This window comes from Athene cunicularia (genome assembly GCF_003259725.1).
Source record: "Athene cunicularia isolate RWA chromosome 10 unlocalized genomic scaffold, athCun1 chr10_part1, whole genome shotgun sequence".
Lineage (NCBI taxonomy): Eukaryota > Metazoa > Chordata > Aves > Strigiformes > Strigidae > Athene > Athene cunicularia.
The window spans coordinates 4,097,435-4,117,367 of record NW_020799112.1 but is presented as its reverse complement, the minus strand read 5'-3'; the positions used below and the strand labels follow the sequence as shown (position 1 = coordinate 4,117,367).

Genomic DNA, 19,933 nt, shown 5'->3' with positions numbered 1-19,933 from the left:
AGCATTAAGAACTATTAATACTGTAAGGCTAGCCTCCCAGAAACTTGAAAAACAAAAGATAATTTACGCCTTCATCCCATTCCTAATATATTTTGCATGTTACTTTGCCTTCCCCCATCTCCTTCCCATCAATTTTCTTTCTAATTCCAACTTTCACCCTACTCTTCTAGAAAAACAGAAACACCAACAACTGAGTAAGTGAACAAGAGTCTCTTTTTTCTAGTTTGAAGGGAAAAGGAACATTGAACTACATGTTTGTCAAAGACTGGAATCAATGTCAAAAATAAGTAACAGTTAAACAGTCACAGTATTAAAAGTCACTGCCAAAGAAAATATAGGATTCTTCTAGGTATGTAGTTGAAACATGCAGTATGTTTTTAACACAGACACACACACGTAGTTTCAACATCTTACCTTTACTAACAGCATAGTCTTGCATACTGATCCAGAGGCTCCTTGCTGGCTCTTTTGTACAACCCAAGGCCAAATCTACATAGACTGTAATCTCAGGTCTCAATTTATAATCAAATGGCTTCTGTTCCTCATTTCCAGATAGGGCCACTTCTAATAAGGAGCTCATGCATTTGTCTAACAGAAGGGAAATACCTAAGAAATTAAACTCCACAAATTTTGATGATCACATGCATCTATCTAAAATCATATTAAAAAGGTTTCACTCTCCATTTAAAAAAAAAAAAATCGACATTTCATTGTTAGACCACAAACTCAAGTTAGCTAAGGAATAAAGTGACTTTGAGTTACAACCTACATAAAACCTATGAAGATTTAGAAGCATTATCCAACTCCGCTTCAACACAATAATTCTGTATCATTAATTCTACCTGAACTGTAATACTCATAAACGTGCAATTATTTTATGTACCCATTTCAAAACACTATGTCTTGTAAATAAATCTTGAAGTAGTCTACTCAGAATCAGAGGAAGTAGGAGATGTGAACTAAGAGGAACAGGGCACAGCAAAGCAGAAGCAAGTGCATTATTCAGATAGAAAGGGATGATTAGAAACAAGAATGCTGTCTTGTTAACACGTCTAGCATATCAAAAGTATTGAACTATGTTGTTAATAGTACTATTTCTAATTAATAAAAATTCCACTTTGTCAGTAGAATACAATTTAAGATAATATTTTTCAATATTTAATATGAGCAATGGACCCCTGGTGTAACCCTAGTGTGACTGTTAAATGCTGAGCATTTAAGAGCAAAACGTTTGAAATTAACTCAGTGAAGTCTGTGTACTTCTTTCACTGAGAAATTGCAGATTTTTTTTCTTCCATATGCATTTCCAAGACCCTTTGTAAACTACAGCATATACTTAAATATTTGTTTTCCAACTTTTTGTTTTACTACATAAATAGACAAGAATGCTGAAAGACAGACTTAATCAAACATCACCAGAAATTTCAAAAAATGACAATTAGACACTTGCACTTAACAGCTTACCTAAATGAGGAATATCCATTTCCACTCCATCACTGAAAAGTGGAGTTTTCAACCAATAGGCTGTATCTTGTTCCTCGGGGGACACTGGAGGTCCTTGAAGCATGCCACCAAGACACCGCCCAATAAGCAAAGCTACAGTTCTCTCTAGATCTACAAGCCAGACCCAAGACTGGGCAGGCTGTGGTAAGGGCACTCCAGCAGGATCAATTAATTCAGGGCCACCTAAAAGTATTAACAAAGAATTGTCAAATTAGTCACTGTTGCTCAGATGTTAAAAACAATTCCAAAATTCGTAAAATTAACAGCAGATCTTGTTAATATTTCCCAGTTAGTATCAGATTTGCCCCTCAGACAACAGCCTATAAACTGAAGAAACAGCAATTAGGACAAATAGATTGCTTAACATTACAACAGCAGCGGCGGCCATCACCATTCATGGTGCAACTGTTCATACGTGGTGCAGACAAGGACTGTTTTAAAGTTTGACCAAAAACCTATTTTGTCCAATAGACGTTTCCTTGTGTTGATAAACATGCACAGATAAGTGATACAACTGAAACCAGCACTCAATTAAAGCAGAAAACCTTGCCAAAAATATTATTGGAAAATTCAATGAATGGCAAATAAGTATAGCACCTCTTATCATAGATTTCAGTTGCTTTACCTCTGGTTTTATATTTCTATTTCACTGGCACCAGAAATAACTTCCTGAATTTGTGCCACCAGATAACAGGTTAATTAATGATTTTAAGTTAAAATTCTACTACATCACAAAATGGAGAACAAAAGTAAAATTTGATCATGGAAGTAAACAGATCATGACAAAATTATCTAGTAGCTGCATTAGAAGTTCAGATTGGACATTAGGAAAGTTTCTTCACTGAGAGGGCAGCTAGTCACTAGAATGGGCTGTCTCAGGGAGTGGTCACAGCACCAAGCCTGACAGAGTTGAAAGAAGTTGTGGACAATGCTTCTTGTCATATAGTTCAGTTTTAGGTAGTCCTGCAAGGAGCAGGTAGTTGGACTCAATGATCCTTATATTCTCAATGATCCTTGCATTTTCATGTATTACAAACATAGGTTTTTCAGTTCAGTATATATTTTCCATAGTGCTTCTGGCTTCCCACACAATTCAATACACGTTTTTGGTTGACAATAAAAAAGTTTGCCTGGAAGCTCAAAATATTTCATATCAAGGGATGTTAACACATTTCAGAATTTGAAAAGGAGATGTAGCAAGACAAAAAAAAGCGCCATCTTAAAAGGGAAAGTTAAACTTCCACTACAGAAAGGTGACATGCCATTCTTTATTCTTCAGATTAAAAGTGTGTTAGTTACTAAACTTACCATGAAGTGGCCACTGTAATTCTTGATCTTCTAAAAGGGCTGCAGCAGGTAACAGTCTATTAAGACGATCTAAAGGTGGCAACAGATCTAGAAGGTAACTCAACAAAGGTCGAGCTACTGATACTGGCAGTAACAATAATGAGTTGACAATCTGAGAGAGCATACTACCAGCAGCCGATACATAAATTACATCTACAGAGAAAAAAAAAATAAAATTCTGAATTACAATTATAGCTATTTAATTGCATTCCAAGAACAATTTAACAAGTCAGAAAGAAGCACATAAAAATACCTCAGCTGCCTCAAAATGTCTCAACTGTGTTTGTTGAAATGGGGTGTTTAATAATTGTAAATCCATTCCATATTTTACTTCCATACTTTTAATTAATCTCAAAAAAAAGTACTTTTAAAAAGAGAAATCTAGAACTAATGAAATGGAAACAATAATGCAGAGACAATATCCTCTCTATTCTGTACTTTTCCTGTATAGAAAATGTTCCATGAGATGCTATCCTTGGGTAGACACTTAATCTCCTACTTGTGGATGTTTCAGATGTCTATTTTATGCAGATATAGGGAAAATAAGGTAGTTTATTCAAATAAACAAGAATTGCACTAAGCTTATGGACCCACCATTACTTGTATTTCCATGAATATTTACCTCTCAGTTTTTCCCCAACACTACCATTCCAAGAGCTTTCCTTAAGCAGTGTTGCAGAACGGGAATAGATATCTGTAGCATGAGGCAATAAAAGCTGAAGGTGTTTGTGAAGCAGTGCCACACTGCTGGAATTCTAGGAGGAAACAAACGTAAGAATAATTCTGTAAATGTATTTAAGGGGTTCATTATTTAAATCAGTTTAGCTTTCAAATACTCAGATTTTCGACAGGAACCTTACAACATTCTGGTGCTTATGCATAGTGAATTAATTTTTTGCCCCTAAATGATAACTATAAGTACACACACCTCACTAACACTGTTGATGTGGCAGTAAGCCAGCAACTGTTTCTGCAGTGAACATAAAAGCTCATGAAGATGAGCAGGCTGGCTGTTTTCTGATGATGATGCACCCAGTAAAAATTTATCACTGTTTTTTTCCAATTCTCCAAAGGCTTGGTCCTATTAAGACAAAAAGGGGGAAAAAAGAACAGTTAACTCTGTCTTCAGATGCTATCTATCATCTTAAAACTTTTACCACATGCACCTGTAATTATCAAAGAAATTGGATAGCGTCAAGTGGATCATTGGATAACCAAACTTTAAATTAGAATTATTTAGAATGTCACAGTAATGACTGTGATAGTTGTCAAGCAAACATTTCGGCTCTAAAAAGGGTATTTTCAGATGCAGAAGTATTCAACTCATCAAGGATAACTGATGAAAGAACTCAATCCCCACCATGGCGCCCACATCACAATATATTAAAATAGGTAATAACCTCTTAGAAGTTATTGTGGCTGATACATGAAATGTTTCAGATTTGAATACTTCCTTGCATTATCTAGAATGGCAATAAAAGGAGCAGAGGTAGAAGGCTGCTTGACTTATTCTGAAATTTATTGAAAAAACTGAGCTAGTTTCAAGTAGAAAATTCAAAGCAAATAGCTCAATCTAGATGACTAGAGGTCTAGAGAAAAGAACAAAAAACTATCAACACCTCAGGAGCCAGGAATACTATGCCAGAGAAGTAAAAATCTCTGATTCTTTTTGGATGTTATACTTCAACTGGCTAATTGAATAGAAAGCTCAGTTACTTGCTCTTACACTCCCCTAAACTTTCTAAGAACAACAATCTGTTTCACACTATGTATAATAAGATGGCTGACCTGTACTTGCTGCACTATTATGAAGCAGTTACCTTACTAAAGTGAATTTAACTGATGCATGTTTCTGGTGTCTGCATATCTTTCTCTGGTGGGTGAGATTATACTGACAAAAAGAGTTCAATACAATCTACTTACTTGATGTGTTACAGTCTATCTTCCAAAAAATTTTGAAGCCAAAGTAAGAGTAATAAAATACTTTAGTCTAATATGAAACCATCTACATTTACGTAAGCAAAGTTAAACAATAAATGCCACTATAACAACATTAAAACCACGGTATTTGAGATGATTTAACTGATTTTAGTCCACTTCAGCACAAATACATATGGCACTGCTACTTTAGATAAACAAAAATAGCAATATTTTCTGAAAGTGGGGAGGAACTTTTAACCCTTTGAAGTATTAAAAATCCCTTACATTAAAAAAATTTTTTTTTAAATACAAGACCTATACATACTGTATAAAATCCCAGATTTCTTAGAAGAGTCTTCATTAAGATTTCAGCTAGATGAGTATCTGGATGACTGCTCTGGACAGCGTATGTTTGATCAGACAGATTTCCATAGCTGATACACAATGAAGAAGTTTCTGTGGCATCAGATGGCGAGCTATAGCCAAGCAGGGAAGCTACATGGGTGTGATCCTGCAAACTTGTCAGAATAATATCCAATTGCATTCTCTAAAGGAAAATGTTGAGACACAAAAACCACTCCTTTTAAATGAAGATAAAACAATGAGCTAAGAAGAAAAAAGTACCAGGCATAGTTATGCAATAAAAATATTCTAATTTGACATGAAAATAAGCTAGAGGACTTTACAAAAAAAAAAAAAATCTAAACAGTTTTCCTGCCGATTTGTATCATCAGAGAACAGATAACTATACCAAATTAGATGATCACACCTAGTGAAAATCTGAGCATGAGTGAGATATTAGACATTAGATTAAATCCTTTCTCCAGAACAGTTTGTTCTAGTTATCTGGTCGTCTGGGGGGCAGGGGGACAATTATTCTAATCTATACATAGAAAAAGAGCAAAAAGCAGGACAAGCACACATTAGACCAAGGGAGGTAGCAGATGCAGAGTAATGACCTTCAATTTCAGTATTGTTCCCACTGTTGCTGGTTGTGAATCCTGAAAAGCCTAAACTTGTTCTACCCTAGTAGTTGTTGGGAGTTAGTTTTTACCGGTACTAATAATCAGAAAATTAGAATCAGAAGATTCTTCTTCAAAGTTTCAGTATCAGTGTAAACTAGTCTATTCCATAGCGTATAAAACAAAGGATTTGACCAGGATCCTATATCTACAGAACAGTTTCTCTCATTTTTTAATCTGAGACTACTGTTGAAGCTTCAGCAACAAATCTGTTAAGGACGGGAATAGATGTTTCTTGAATTTCTTTCCTTCCATTTGTAGGATACAGGTCAAGTGTCCTAAAAGGCATTAACTCCTGTTCTTTATATTCGAGAAAGAAAAAGAAATAAAGGCACTTCCCAGCCATCTTTGCAAAGTAGGAAGAAATCCATGTAGGATAAGTATCATCCAAGATTCCTCCCAGAAAACAGTTAATTTTCTGTTACCAAGACTTGTTAAATCAGGCTAGTATTCAAAAACATCTAATCTTTAAACTTGTCTAGATACTCTAACACAGCAATTCCCAATCTTTCCGTAGTCAGCCTTCACTTAGGAAAACATGTAGTTCTCCCTACCTCACCGGATTCTGATTTAGCCAGGCTACCTACAGATTTTGTTAAGTTGGGCTTTGCACTGCATCTCACCAATAATGTGCGTGCACTCTGCAAATAAGGCTCATGTCACTGTTCAAAATGTTCTAGCAAAAAAGAAACTAAAAAAACCACAACTGCTTTCAAAGCATGGCATATTTTTACTTGACCTTACCTGTCCTTTTGATAAGCTTTCCCATCTATCAGGACCTTGGGGTAGAAGAGAATGTAGCAATTCCATCCTCTCTCGCAATGGAGGAAGTAGCATAGTTGCTCCTACTGAGAGAGTCTCAATTACGACCTAAAATTAGAGTAGCAGAAAATATTTTTTCAGTGGGGGTGGGGGTGCACGGAAGTAGAAACTCAACTCTATAAATTAAGGGATATCAAACATAATACCTTCAAAAAAAACATTTAATTACATTTAACATCAGAATTCTATGACACGATAGCACATTAATCTTTCATTCTGTGATGCAAAGGTATGTACTACATTGAAGGAGTGAAACGAGACCAGCGTTGTCAGAACAGTAAAAAATTTTTTGTAAGTTGCTATTTCCTGTAAGACTGTCATATTAGAAGTGACTCAAGTAATTGAGTTACTCAGTCCACAACATTAACATCATAGGCTCACTGTTACAAGCAGTAATAAAATGTTACAAAATAAAAGCAGCTTTTTAAAATTTTTATGCAATCTCCTCTGCTTTCAGATCAAAAACCAGTGATGTTGATTACATTTTTTTTTAATGAGTAAAACTGGTGTCACAATCGTGTTCATCAGAGTGACAAATTCATAAAGTCAGACAAATCTCTAATTACACAGTCAAAAGAAAGAAAAGAAAGTAAAATTTCCACATGTAAACAAAAAAGCATTACTTACTTCCTGAATTTCATCAGGGACAGAAGAGTCCATAAGTCTGAACAACAAATTTCGAAGAGGACCAGCTTGACGGCCAAGAATGCTAGTAGCTACACCTCCAGCCAATGCAAGTGCAAGATGATTAGAAAGCAGCTTCAAACATAATTTAAGAAAATTGTGATGTTCCCTGTAAAAAGAAATACATCCCTGTTAATCTCTCTTTCTTACTCCCTTTCACTTATTTGTGCACTAAAACTCTCATTTGATTTTGCATACCAGAAGGGTAAGTAAATTACAACTGGGACTTTAAAGAAACTCCTCTGAACATCTACTGCCAAACTGTTTAAAAGAACAAAAATCAAAACTAGAATAGAGAAAAGTGCCTTTGTGGACAATGGTTCCAAGAGGCCTTCAGTTTAGAAAAGCAGTCCCATGAATTAGGAGGAAAAATCATCCCAAAATACACAAATAGACAGACAAATATATTCCTCAGAAAGGGGGAAAAAACAACAAAAAAAGGAAAATGTTTTCAGAAGTAATAAATGTAATCTTCTCTCAGAAGATTGAGGAGTACAACAATCAGATTAAAAATGAAAAGTCAGGATATTAATTTCTTCTTAAAAAATAAAACTTTTGAAAAACTTTGTAGCAAGTAGAAAAGATTCGTAAGGATCTTTGACAGTTATAGTGGTTTTTGCAGATGTCAGTGAGGAAACTTTCATGCTTTCATATTTTATAGCTATATATTTAAAACATCACCTTTGGTGGGAAGACTCAAATATGGAAGCTGTAATTACTGATAATTTGTCAAGAGGCTGTTTTACTCAGGCTTAGTTTTGTTGCATTTCATTTTCTGGAGCACCTTCCAGAAAACTCAAATTTGTGGAAATGAATAAATGCTCCCCAAATTCAAAGCAAGGAGAATGCTTCTTGGACATGTATTTCAAACTTAAGTGACATTTCATGTCTATGAATCTCACATTTGCAAGAAGCAACTTGCATGTTCAAAACAAATGGAATATACTATCTTAAAATAACCCAAACCAACCACCAGCTAAAAAACATCCCACATGAAACTGATCATGAAATATCCTGAACTTTCCCCTACTAACCTCTGTCTGTAACAGAAACAAACTGCTCTAACTGTAATACTACACCTCATTACAAAGTTTCATAGCCAATCAGTTCCTGAAAAAAAAATGAACTGCCTTTCTCCTTTTGTTCATTCAGATGGAAAACAGTTATGCTACTTGACCAAACCTGAACAGAATCATACATGACATTTTAAAAAGTCTTTCATGAATTTTGAACAATTTCTAGTTCTCCAGATGTGATCAGAGAGCTTGAGAGGCAAGAAGGAAATAGCCCACACTCACATGCTGAAACCGCTTGTAAAAAAATATTCTAATTCCTTAGATAGAAACAGGGTTTTATCAGAGCACTGATCACAACTCAGTGCAACGGCAACAATACATTTCCTAGGCTGAACACCATACATGTGTTAATCAATAACTGAATGTATGGATTGATGAATTACCACTTGAAGAGGGTTTTCTGCCAAAACTTATACATTAGTCAGTAAGCATCCACTCAAACTGGTTACAGGAGGAGGAATTGCCAAAGTAGAAATAATGTACAGAAATAGTAAATGCATTTCAACTTCATAGAAATACGTATTTTAAAGGATAACTCTGAAAGGAAATATTTAATTCAGCGTATAATTAAAATTCCAGACAAAAGTTCCTGCTAAATTTGAGGTCCTGAAAAGCTCCTGTGCTATACAAACAAGCAGCACCTGAATGAGCAAATAAACCAGACTTAAGCTTGTTAAAGACTAACCAGGACTAAGCCACGCACCACTGCTGTAAAGAAAAAAAAATTATAAAAGTCTGTAATGTGCATATGCTGTATATACCTTGATGAAGGAAAAGGAAGAGGGGGAATTTCACTGTTAATTTTGTCACAGTAGTGCTCAAGAAAAGAACGAAGATGTGAAAAGGTACTTTCTTCAAGGTCTACGCAATAGGGTCTGTGCCATGCCACAACTTGCCTGGAATCAAACATCAAAGTTAAATTAACTACTGAAAATATTGTAACTGATTTAATAAATCAACAGTTTAAGCAGGTTGAGTACACGCTTGATCAAACCAATTTTTTTCTTAGAACAAACAAATATGATTGAGGTGGACTAACTTCCTGATTCTTGAAAGTCTTTTCTGCTCTTTTTTGTAAAGGTCTTTACAAATCAAACACATTTCATTTATGAACAAAACACCTCCAATGCCATAAATATAAAGCCATATGTATTTAATCTGACTCATGCAAAAGGTGCAATAGGTGAACAGTACTCACAAAGCTGGTTTTAGTACAACTGCCAGATTATAAACTTTGATACAATGCAAGAAGGGAAAAAAAGGGTAGTACCATTTAGTACTAATTGAGTCTAACTTCTTAATTGATTTTTTTCTACGATAGTTCCCTTTAAAACAGGGTATATGAAATTCTTCCTGAATTATCTTCCCAATACTAAGTTTCTCTACTTCTTTGAGTTAGTCCATACATAAATCTGAAGTTTACTGGTTCACTTCAATCACGTGCTCATGTCTTTGGTGTAATAAAGTCTTATTTCAGTTATTGTATATTAATAACCAAACTATTTATTTAGGTACCTAGTTTTAGTTTAGGTTAACATGTAACTCTCCAGAAATTTGTGAAGTTGTTTAAATCCATGTCAATAATTTTTCTAAACTTCCCCATTTCCCAAAGTCTTCTGATTAGTCTACTCCTTGTAACACTAAAGGAAACTGCCTAAGCCATAAAAAATCCTGTCAGAAGCACAAAATAAAAAATACTGTTTCTCCTCCCACTCCCTACCTTGTCAGTTTTTAGTACACAGAGGTAATTTTTGTCTAAAAGCAGGTAAGAAATAGTCATATACACAGAAATAATATCCAAATCTTTGGTGCTGTTATATTTTCACTTGCAGTCTATAACAATTTAAAAAGAACAGGAGGAGGAGAGAGAATAAAAGACTCTTCAGTCCAAAACATTACAAGCAGAATACTTGAAACGCATTACATGGTTAACACTTTCAGGAAAGAGTTAAATGTATCCCAAAATGGACTTGTATTAAAAATATTTGTACCTGTCCCCCAATGTCATTGTTACCTGTCCCTTGGAAGAGCTGTCCAGGCAAGGCTATGGGACGTTCCTGCTGATATTTGTTGAATTGCGACTCCATCTAAACCACTTACTTTCTTCGGTTTAGTAATGGGACCAGTAGAGTTTCCCTGACCACACTGTCCCATTGAATTGTTACCCCAAGCATAAACTTCATTATCTAGAAACATAAATAAAGTAGAAAACAACACTTGGGATACAATTCCTTTTAAGCAAGAGGAGGATTATGTATTTCTACGCTTTATTATTTTTACCATGAGAAAGTGCCAAACAGTGACTGTCACCAATCGAAATATCAACTATTCTGGTAGCAGCCAGTTCTTCAATAAGCTTGGGTCTGAGAGCAGTGGCCTCTGAAGAGCCACAGCCAAGGCATGCACCGCAGCCCCACGCATAAACCTAGAGCAAACAAACCACAAAACATCAGCATGTCAGATTTGTATAACTGGTGACCACAGACAAAGAAAATACCAGATAACCACTTGCTCAATAATTGCAATCACGCTTCCAACAAAACACGCACAGTATTTCATAACTTTCATATAATCTACATTTCTTTCCCCCAACCACTCAGATCACTGGCAACAGAGAACATCAATGGGGAGGCTGCTGCAAGAAAAGAAACTGCTAGAGTAAACTTCAACATTCCTAATCTATATCTGAAGAACGCATTGCCTTTGAAACACAGCGGAATGAGGGTGGTGATTTAGGTTACTTGTGTAGAAATGTTTATTGTACACACATCATGCCAGTAAGAACTGTCATTTACCACCTAAACATTTACGTCCAAATTCTCCTGAGATTTTCCAGATTAGAAATAAAATTTTCAGTTAAACATCTATATTCTAGAATACATGTGACATTTTAGAAAAAAAAAATTAAATCGCTTAAACGAGTTGGTTAATGCATTAAAAATTCCAACCATTTCACTGCTTTTTGCTTTCAGAACACACTCTGCTTCATGAATTCAATTTGATTTTGAACTGGGTAAATTTATTATATGTAAAAATAATTCATTTTCTTGGCTAAGCAAGACTCCTGAAAAGTGTACTGTTTCCCTTCAACACATTAGGATCTCAGTACTTTAAGTCAACCTCTAATCAAGAACTTTACTGATATTTAAATACTACTTGAATATTTCCTCTACAGCCAAAATAATAAATGCTGAAATAATGAACCAACGTCATCTTCACCAACTCTCATAATTTGAGTGAAAACTTGTTTTTGCCTACCTGCCCTGTTGATGTCAAGGCAAGTGAAGACTGGCTCCCAGCACAAACTTTTCGAATAAACATTCCTTGCAAGGCTTCTATAACTTTAGGTTTATATACTCTATTAGTATCACCATGACCAAGTTTGCCTACAAAAGGAGGAAACACAGGTGGAAGGTATTTTCAATCCATAAACTACGACAATTAGAAGTACCAAAAAGAATTCTTTTTGGATTTCCAAAAATGCCAGAGTATATTTTTAAAATCAAAACATAAAACAATTTTTATAAAACTGATTCTCTTTCAAAGGCAGTAATTACAGACTTCAGGAAATATGTATTTATTGTAGCGTGTTTAAAAACTGAGGTATTAATTCCATATATTTATACTACTCACTGCCCACTGTTTAATTACTAAAGCCTTCTAAAGCACTAAACATTTTCATATTTGGCAAAAAAGATTACTTTATAAAGTGACTTGAAAAAAACCTCAACTATTTATGCTTTTTTCCTAACAGCTGTGTGCATTTGTGTAACCATTAGTATTTTTATTCCTTTATTCCTCCTTTAAGTTTCTCCTGAAAACAGCTACTCGTCTCCACACTTTCACCATTTTCAATCAATGACCTCAAAAACAAGGACTGTCACTAGACCATGTCAGTGTGTTGACAGAAAACCATTCCTCAAAGGGAAGGAGAAAACCCCAAATCAAATGTGAAATACATTACAAAGTCATAATTCCTAAAATGGTTACGCTTTGATTCATGTTGGTTTAGCTTTCCTACAACAATATTTTAGTACCACATTATTAATATCCAAAAGCCAAATCATAATTTACTGAAACAGAAGAGCAAACTCCAATACTTTGTGAAGGTTAAGATTCCTGTCCTGTTAAAAACAGATTTTTTCAACTGAAATTACAGAAAGAGCGAGACAGAAGAGTGGGACCAATTCTATACCTTCATGTCAGAGCTAGCTTTCAAATAAAATTCAAACTTCTACCCAGTTCTATTAGCCACCAATTTGATCATGAGATCTCTGTAGTCTGCATTTACCTCTCTTCCTCACACTAGGCTAGGAAGCAATAATACAGCAATTTTAATGCAAGTTTTAATTTTTATTTAGCTGCATAACCAAATTTAGTTAAATACAGTAATAATATACAATGAATGATTCCATGTTTGACAAAGCACCTACTGGTAATGAAGGTTAGAAGCCTTTCATTTCTGAGATAGGAAATGTTTCTTCATGAGACAGTTTAAATGCAGAAGTTTCTAGTATGTGAATACAGTTATTGTCATATCAAATGAGTGTGTTCATTTGAAAGTTATCAGCAAAACATTTTTTGCAGAACTGCTTGTGCATTCATTGAGCTTTCTGCTCTGTGAAACGCCTCCTCCTTCTGATAATCCTTTGTTAAAGTCTACAATCTTGTAGTTAAACTTCAAATATTGTATTTAAGTTTTACTAAAATCCTTTTCTTGAACAGCTACAAAATTATGACAAAAACCCCAACAAACTGCAAGGAGTACCAAAGCTATGAGGAAGATGGAATGAGATGAAAATTATTAGTTTTACCCACCATTGTCTCCTCCTCCAAATGACCATACTGTTCTACCATCTTTGGACAGAGCTATTGTGTGTGAACTGCCACAGGAGACCTCTCCTACATTGCTAATATCTTTTACTAACGTCGGAATGTTGCGGCTGTTGCTGTCACCATGACCTAAGGAGAAAGAAAACATTTTATTTTTCTGAAGATTTAAGTTGTATTTATGGTTTGTAATTTCAGTAAGATTTTGCAAAGCCCATACACACGGTAATCACCACAAACTATAACTTCTGCCTGCTTTTTGGAAAGATTTGTAATATGGTTTGGAAGATATCTGTAGTAAAGTGAACAAACATTTCATTTTTGTATGACATACTCCAGAACGCTTGTTCATACCTTACTGACACTAAATCACAGGACTATTTTCTACCTAGTTTAAAAGAAATAAAAATAATTACTAGTGCAATTGTCTTTAATATTAGTTGATTATGTAGCTATACTTCCTAATATTAAGCAGCAGGTAGACTGAACAGCACAAGGAAGCTAAAATAAAAGCACACACTTACTGCTGTCAATACAAGCATATGTAGTGCACAGACAAATAAAACCAGCAAACTAGTTAGTCACAATTCTAACTGCTCCTTTCTGCAAAAGCCCAACACATTACAGTATCACTTCATAAGCATGAGTTACATGTCTAATAAACTACAGAAATGCTGCAGATATGGAAGAAAAATGGGGAACGAGGAAAAGAATACTACTACATAGCATCCATAATTGATTAAACGTGAACAAGTTACTATGACCTAATTAAATGCTACTTTTTAGCTACAAATTGGAACTCAACATTGCACACTCTAAGCCCCCCAAAGCACATAAAACCCACACACATTAACCTAGAAGTCAGTAAGAACATTTCCACAATTACCCCAAAAATTGTAGGTTAAACCTCTAACCCAGTGTTGTGTTCTTAACAGCAGGGATAGGCTCAGAACTCCTACTAGTACCTTGAAAATCTGTGACAGTTTATGTTGTAGATCACTGTCCTCACCTTCTGCCCCTGTCAAGTTACTTGCTTTCACCCCCTCCACTTGGCAACTATGACATTCAAAGCAAAGACAGCAGAAAAGAACTAAAGCCCAACTTGAAGCAATTTTCTATGCAAAAATCTGTTGTTTCAACTGAACTTGCTTGAGAAGAGTGCTTTTATACTAAGTACCAGCTGTACAGAAAAGGTGATGAAACAGACAAGTGACCTTTAAGCAAACAGAAATGCTGTGGGTTTTGTTTCAGTTAAATACAACTTTTTAGACATATTACAAGGACATTAAGTCATTCTGGCATCCTTATTAGTATCACATTAGAATCAGGCCCTTGATATTACTAGTATTGATATTCACGACTGTTTAAAGAACCATCCTACCATCACTGGATCATGTTTATCTAGAACTCAAGTCTATTTTAAATGTCTGCTTTTTACATTTCAGTGTCAGTGGCAATCATATATAGTCTTATGAAGGAATGCAACTTTTCAGGAAAAGAAAAATTTTAAAAAATAGAATCTTTGTAAAATTAACTGCACTAAAATCCTTTCAGAGTATCTGCACTAGTTCTAATAGTCACCTATATACATGCACATGTGTACACGTGTGCATGTGTATTTAGATAAGGGAACAAGGCAAATACATGTATATTATCATTACCAGACACAAGAATTCTTCGAAAAGCATCTCACGACATTTTAAAATTACCTAATCTTCCAAAGTCTCCTTCTCCCCATGTATATAGTTCTCCATCTTCTGTAACAGCAGCGCTATGTCTGTATCCAGCTGATACACATACAACCACCTAAAATACATGCAAAAATAAATATCAAGTTTTAACACGAATAGGAAGTTTGAAAGCTTATGAAAGTCAAGTCTCAGAAGCAGTCTACATAAATAAACTTGTTCACCTGTGGAGAGCAAGTGCACACAATCTTTGCAATCTTTTCTATTTAGTATTTGGTGGAAATCAGGACACAAAGAGACAAGTTCATAATTCAAACTAGTCATGATTTATTTATCAAGTAGATTTAACATAACAATATCTTAGTCTTACATCAGCAAAAAGAATCATCAGTAGATGTTTAAAACACTGGCCAAAACTTGGATAGATAGGGAAGGCCTTGTAGAACAATACAAAGTCACTTTTCAAATGTGGCCACTAGAAAGCTGTATACAAAAAGTCCTAATGATACAGCTATCAAAAAGCAACCGTCTTCTTGGAATGTCATGCTGTTCAGCAAAAAGCACAAGCCATGAGCAAGCTTTACTGTTAAGACTATGAGAAGGTTTACTGATAATACCATTGCCCAAATCACACACCTAAAGGCAGCCATAAGTTTCAGTGCTTTGCTGAAAGCAGATCCAGCTTCAAAAAAAGTTTAGAAAAAAACACAGAACTTTTTCTTAAGATTTTATATATTTCAAATTTTACTCAACATCACAACTGAACAGAACAAAAATAGGTATTCTAATATATAAAACATACCTTTCCTTGTAGAGGACCCTGAATAAGCTTGGGATATTTCTGAGTTGAACTGTTTCCATGTCCCAGTTTTCCATAGTCACCATCACCCCAGCTGAAGACTTCCCCTTCTGTTGTAAACGCTAAAGTGTGACCATCAGATCCTTTTGAAGATGACACTTTTTTAATAGACCTATGAGGCTCAAAAGTCAATTTTTTCAGTGTGGACTGATTATTGGAGTCACCGAGTCCTAGTCTCCCATAGCTGCCTTTACCACAGGCTCTAACAGAACCATCCGTAGAAATAACAAATGTACAATATTGTCCAGCTTCAATCTATAAACAAAAAGGTTAAAACAATTAAAAAAGAAAGATTAATGTAAAATTCACATCTAGGTCTAGAAGTCTGTATTTTTAAGCAGAATGTCAGGTTTCTTTACACAACCCTTCCATATAACATACGTATAAATTCATTCAGATCATTCATTCCACTCATGTGTATTAATGTTTTGTTTAAAGAAAGTTTTTTGAATGCATAAACTTGCTTTATGATGTCTGGCCCTGCAATCCACTGGCATATAAAATATATCAGTGATGTCAATAGTTTCAGAAAATATACCTGAATTGTCTAGCGATCAAAAATATGCTTTTACTTAAGTCAACCTGGAAAGACAATATAGTAACAGAAAGGCAAACTATTATATCCTGTGTTCTGCATCAGCAGAAGTACTCAGTTGCAACTGCAGAATCTGTGACTGAGAGCAGAAAAAGCACACTGTATATTGATTTTCAGAAAGTGAATTAAGGTTGCTGTGCCAGCAGCTAGCCCGGTTTGGACTTTTAAACTAGGCAACCTTGGTGTGAAAATCACCAGTGGAATAGAAGACTGAGTAGTTAAGATACCTTTTAAACAACAGTTAAAAAAAAATTAAAAAACATGCAAGCAAATTAGTCTCTGCAAATGCATTTCATAGCAAGTTAGATAATATAGTCATTCTTGGTACATGGGTATTGATCTGTGTGTTTCATTAAAAATGAAATAGAATGTTTCTTCCAGGCATGAACAGAAAAGTAGTGACATACTTTCAGTAAAGTAACCCGTGTAATTAGTTCTGAGCATCACACCTTCATTACAACTTGACACTTGGAAATGAAGTACTGTTTTCCAATTTCATACTATAGCTTTGAAGCTATTAAATGTTACATAATGTACCACTATAAATGTCACTCACCGTCTGTGCATCAGAAAAACTTGGAGCAAGCTTGGGTTGAAGTATTTTCTCTTGAGTTCCTTCTACCAGTTGATGACTGCTGTTGCTACCCCAAACATACACTTCACAGGTCTCAGAAACAATGGGAGCATCACCTGTTTGAATGCTGTCAGGGCTGGCACATGTTCTTGAATAGTCCGATGCCATTCGACAAACCTATTAAAATGAGAGATTTATTACACAGTAGCATCATCACTTCTTTCCATATAGCCACAGTGTTTATGATTCTCTGCCTAAAACACAAATCCTCCGTCACCATATCATTAGCTTGCCCAAATTACTTACTTTCTCTACATCTTAAGTTTTTCACTTTTTCACCTTCCTCTTCTACTCCAGAGTAACTCAGCAGAGACTGGACCACACCCACAGGCACACACCAATCAGATGTGTGAGGGGGAAATAAACTAGAATTACCTTAAAGTCACGGTTTGTTTCAAGACCTACCTCTTCAAATAAACACAGAGCTGCCTCGTAAAGAGAACATAAGCCATCAGACGTTCTAGTTGGCTCTCTCCATTGACTTCGATCAGCAGATGATCCCTACAATTTTAAAATGTTGTTATTATGAGAAAAATACTTCTGTACAGCAACAGTGCATCTGTACAAAATACATTAGGCATTTGTTCTTATTGTTAAGTAAAATTAAAAACTCCTATAAGCATAAGTACCTTACTGCCCTAAGATGCGATATCTGCATACACTTCAGGATAACAAAAATGTGTCAAGAGCTAGGTAAACATATTAATTTTTGCAAAAATTTCTGGGTCTAGATTTAATTTCCCCTAAGACTGCTTTGTTCTGAAATCCATGTCATTTGTGTTTAATAGTTTAAAGTGATTATTATTTAACAATAACTAATCATCATTATTTTTGTGTTTACACATCTTCCATACTTTGTCTCATTTTATATATAGTCCAAATCCCAAACCAATAAAGTTGCCTATCAGGACATTCAATTCAATTCAGATCCTGCCACAGCCATGCTCTCCTCATGGTCTCCATTCTTTAAATTTTTTAGATTTAAAATTAGCAAGCATTACAAGCCTGAGAGGAGAGAAAAGAACGACCACTTCAGGGAAACAGTTGTTCCCTGTTTCAGTCTGAGCACATAAGGCAGAAGCTTGCTGTAACTTCTGAATGCATGTTGTGCAATAATTTCACAGCTTTAAAAAGAATATTCATCTAGGACCAGAAGTAAGCATTCAACATACAAAGCAGTGTGCCATACTTCCAAAAAATTCAGCTCATTTTCTTATTGCATTAATTTCTGAGCAGTAGCAAAGACATTAAACATCTCACATCTGATTCTCCAAAGATGTATAAGCAAAGGTCCAGGTTAACTGGAGAGCAGGAATGTCCAATATAAATAACTCTGAACAGGAAACAAGGCATATTGCAAAACTTTGAATTCTAAGGAAATTCAGCAAAGCTGAAAACAGTTCCACACACGCTAACTCTTCTACTATGAATATGAATGTAAAGTGCAAGTGGATCAAGTACATCCTTGATTCATAACGCCGAAAGCAAAACTCAGGGATGGCTTTACTGTTTATGTTTATCCACGAGGGTGGGCAGGCAGGGAGAGAAAGAGACAGTGGGTAACAAAGGAAATATTAAAGAAAACATCTCACAAAAAAAAAACCCTTTTAACATATTAAGCAAAGTATTCAGCAAACTGGCATTCAATGTTAAGAATCAATTTAAAGTTAAGAAAGCAATTACATTTGCAGTGTAGAAAAATCAAAGCTGGTATACCTACCAAAGAACGTCGCATCTGTGTTAATATACTCATAAAGCAATCAAAGCTGATCATCCCTTCTGGACTTTGCAGCAACTTGGTTTTCTCCATGGTGTTCACTACAGCTGAAGCACCTAAAGCCATCTCTATCCATTCAAGAAGGTATCGCAGGGAACCTCGCTGGGCAGCCAAACCAAGGAGCAATTCAGAAGCTAATCTACGGCCTAAAGTGTCTGCTCCAGAGTTTGGAATTGTTACTCCTTTAAGAAATGTTGTTACTTGTGATAAACAGTCTAACCCCATTGGTGGAATCTTGCTTTCATTTGCTAAAGATAAAGGTGGCAAAGAGCTCACGACCTCTATTGCAGTATGGATAACATCATTGCAAAGGCTGAGGCCAGGTCCTGACGCGGGCATCATCCAACTTTGTCTTAGCAGTGCAAATAATAAGCTTAATCCAGTCCGAACTCCCATTTCTATGAGTGCATCTGTACTTGATCTAGGACGTTCACTGACAGAATGCACATCTGTTGATCCAGAACTGCTTTCTGGTGAATGCTGCTGTTGTTTCACCTTACCCTTATCATGATATTTATTAGAAAGTGCATAGAAGACACGCTGCAACACAAGGAGACGTTTTCGAAGAGCTCCAGCAAATGGAGAATCTGAGCATACCATCTTCGCCAGTGCCAGCTGGCTGCTAAGAAGGGCATCCAAGTAGTGGTCCTGTTCATCACTAGATAGAGATTCTCGCTCAAAATCTGGTAACTGAGGTCCTTTGAGGCACAGAACCTGCTGGGGCAATGGCACTACTTCTTTATTGCTGACTAACTTAGCATACAAGACAGAAACTCCCTCCCTTGTTGCAATAGATTCACTGTCTTCTGTGATCCAGGAGCTGTTTAGATGTTCAAGCCATTTCAGCTTCACAGGTGGGACCATAGCTGCCATGTTGCTTTACTCCTTTGCCATTAGTCCTGAAGATGAAACAAACCTGTAAATACGTGTGCAATATTATCTACAGAACTTGCTACTCACAGTAGGACAAACCCTCATAATGCTTAAGAAAGCAAATAACAAAAGATTAATCACCAAGAATTACCAAAGTTCCACCATTTTACCCACATAAGTGCTGCAACCTGGAACTCCTACTACAAAACCTACTAACAAAACAGTTTAGTAGTAGTATAAAACAGACATTTTGCAGATTAATTTTTATTCAAAGCTTTCAGGATAGATTTTTAAGGAAGGGAT

General features: G+C 35.5%; 1 protein-coding gene across 7 annotated transcripts in view; it reads right to left on the bottom strand.

Annotated features, from left to right (window-relative positions):
* HERC1 (HECT and RLD domain containing E3 ubiquitin protein ligase family member 1) overlaps positions 1 to 19,668 on the bottom strand; it is an 82,044-nt gene extending 62,376 nt beyond the window's left edge. For 6 of the 7 annotated variants that reach the window (XM_026855671.1, XM_026855673.1, XM_026855674.1 and 3 more), the window contains exons 1-18: positions 18,701 to 19,668; positions 17,386 to 17,481; positions 16,903 to 17,097; positions 15,695 to 16,006; positions 14,914 to 15,010; positions 13,193 to 13,336; positions 11,633 to 11,760; positions 10,655 to 10,799; positions 10,389 to 10,560; positions 9,136 to 9,270; positions 7,242 to 7,407; positions 6,537 to 6,662; positions 5,096 to 5,317; positions 3,779 to 3,931; positions 3,473 to 3,605; positions 2,812 to 3,003; positions 1,465 to 1,686; positions 415 to 588 (exon numbers count right to left, since the gene is read on the bottom strand). In XM_026855671.1, coding sequence (XP_026711472.1) covers positions 415 to 588; positions 1,465 to 1,686; positions 2,812 to 3,003; positions 3,473 to 3,605; positions 3,779 to 3,931; positions 5,096 to 5,317; positions 6,537 to 6,662; positions 7,242 to 7,407; positions 9,136 to 9,270; positions 10,389 to 10,560; positions 10,655 to 10,799; positions 11,633 to 11,760; positions 13,193 to 13,336; positions 14,914 to 15,010; positions 15,695 to 16,006; positions 16,903 to 17,097; positions 17,386 to 17,481; positions 18,701 to 19,630 — 3,742 coding nt within the window. In that variant the 5' untranslated portion in view covers positions 19,631 to 19,668. The remainder of the gene's footprint in view (positions 1 to 414; positions 589 to 1,464; positions 1,687 to 2,811; positions 3,004 to 3,472; positions 3,606 to 3,778; positions 3,932 to 5,095; positions 5,318 to 6,536; positions 6,663 to 7,241; positions 7,408 to 9,135; positions 9,271 to 10,388; positions 10,561 to 10,654; positions 10,800 to 11,632; positions 11,761 to 13,192; positions 13,337 to 14,913; positions 15,011 to 15,694; positions 16,007 to 16,902; positions 17,098 to 17,385; positions 17,482 to 18,700) is intronic. The other variant, XM_026855677.1, reaches the window with a different exon arrangement.
* Between the last annotated feature and the right edge of the window lie 265 nt (positions 19,669 to 19,933).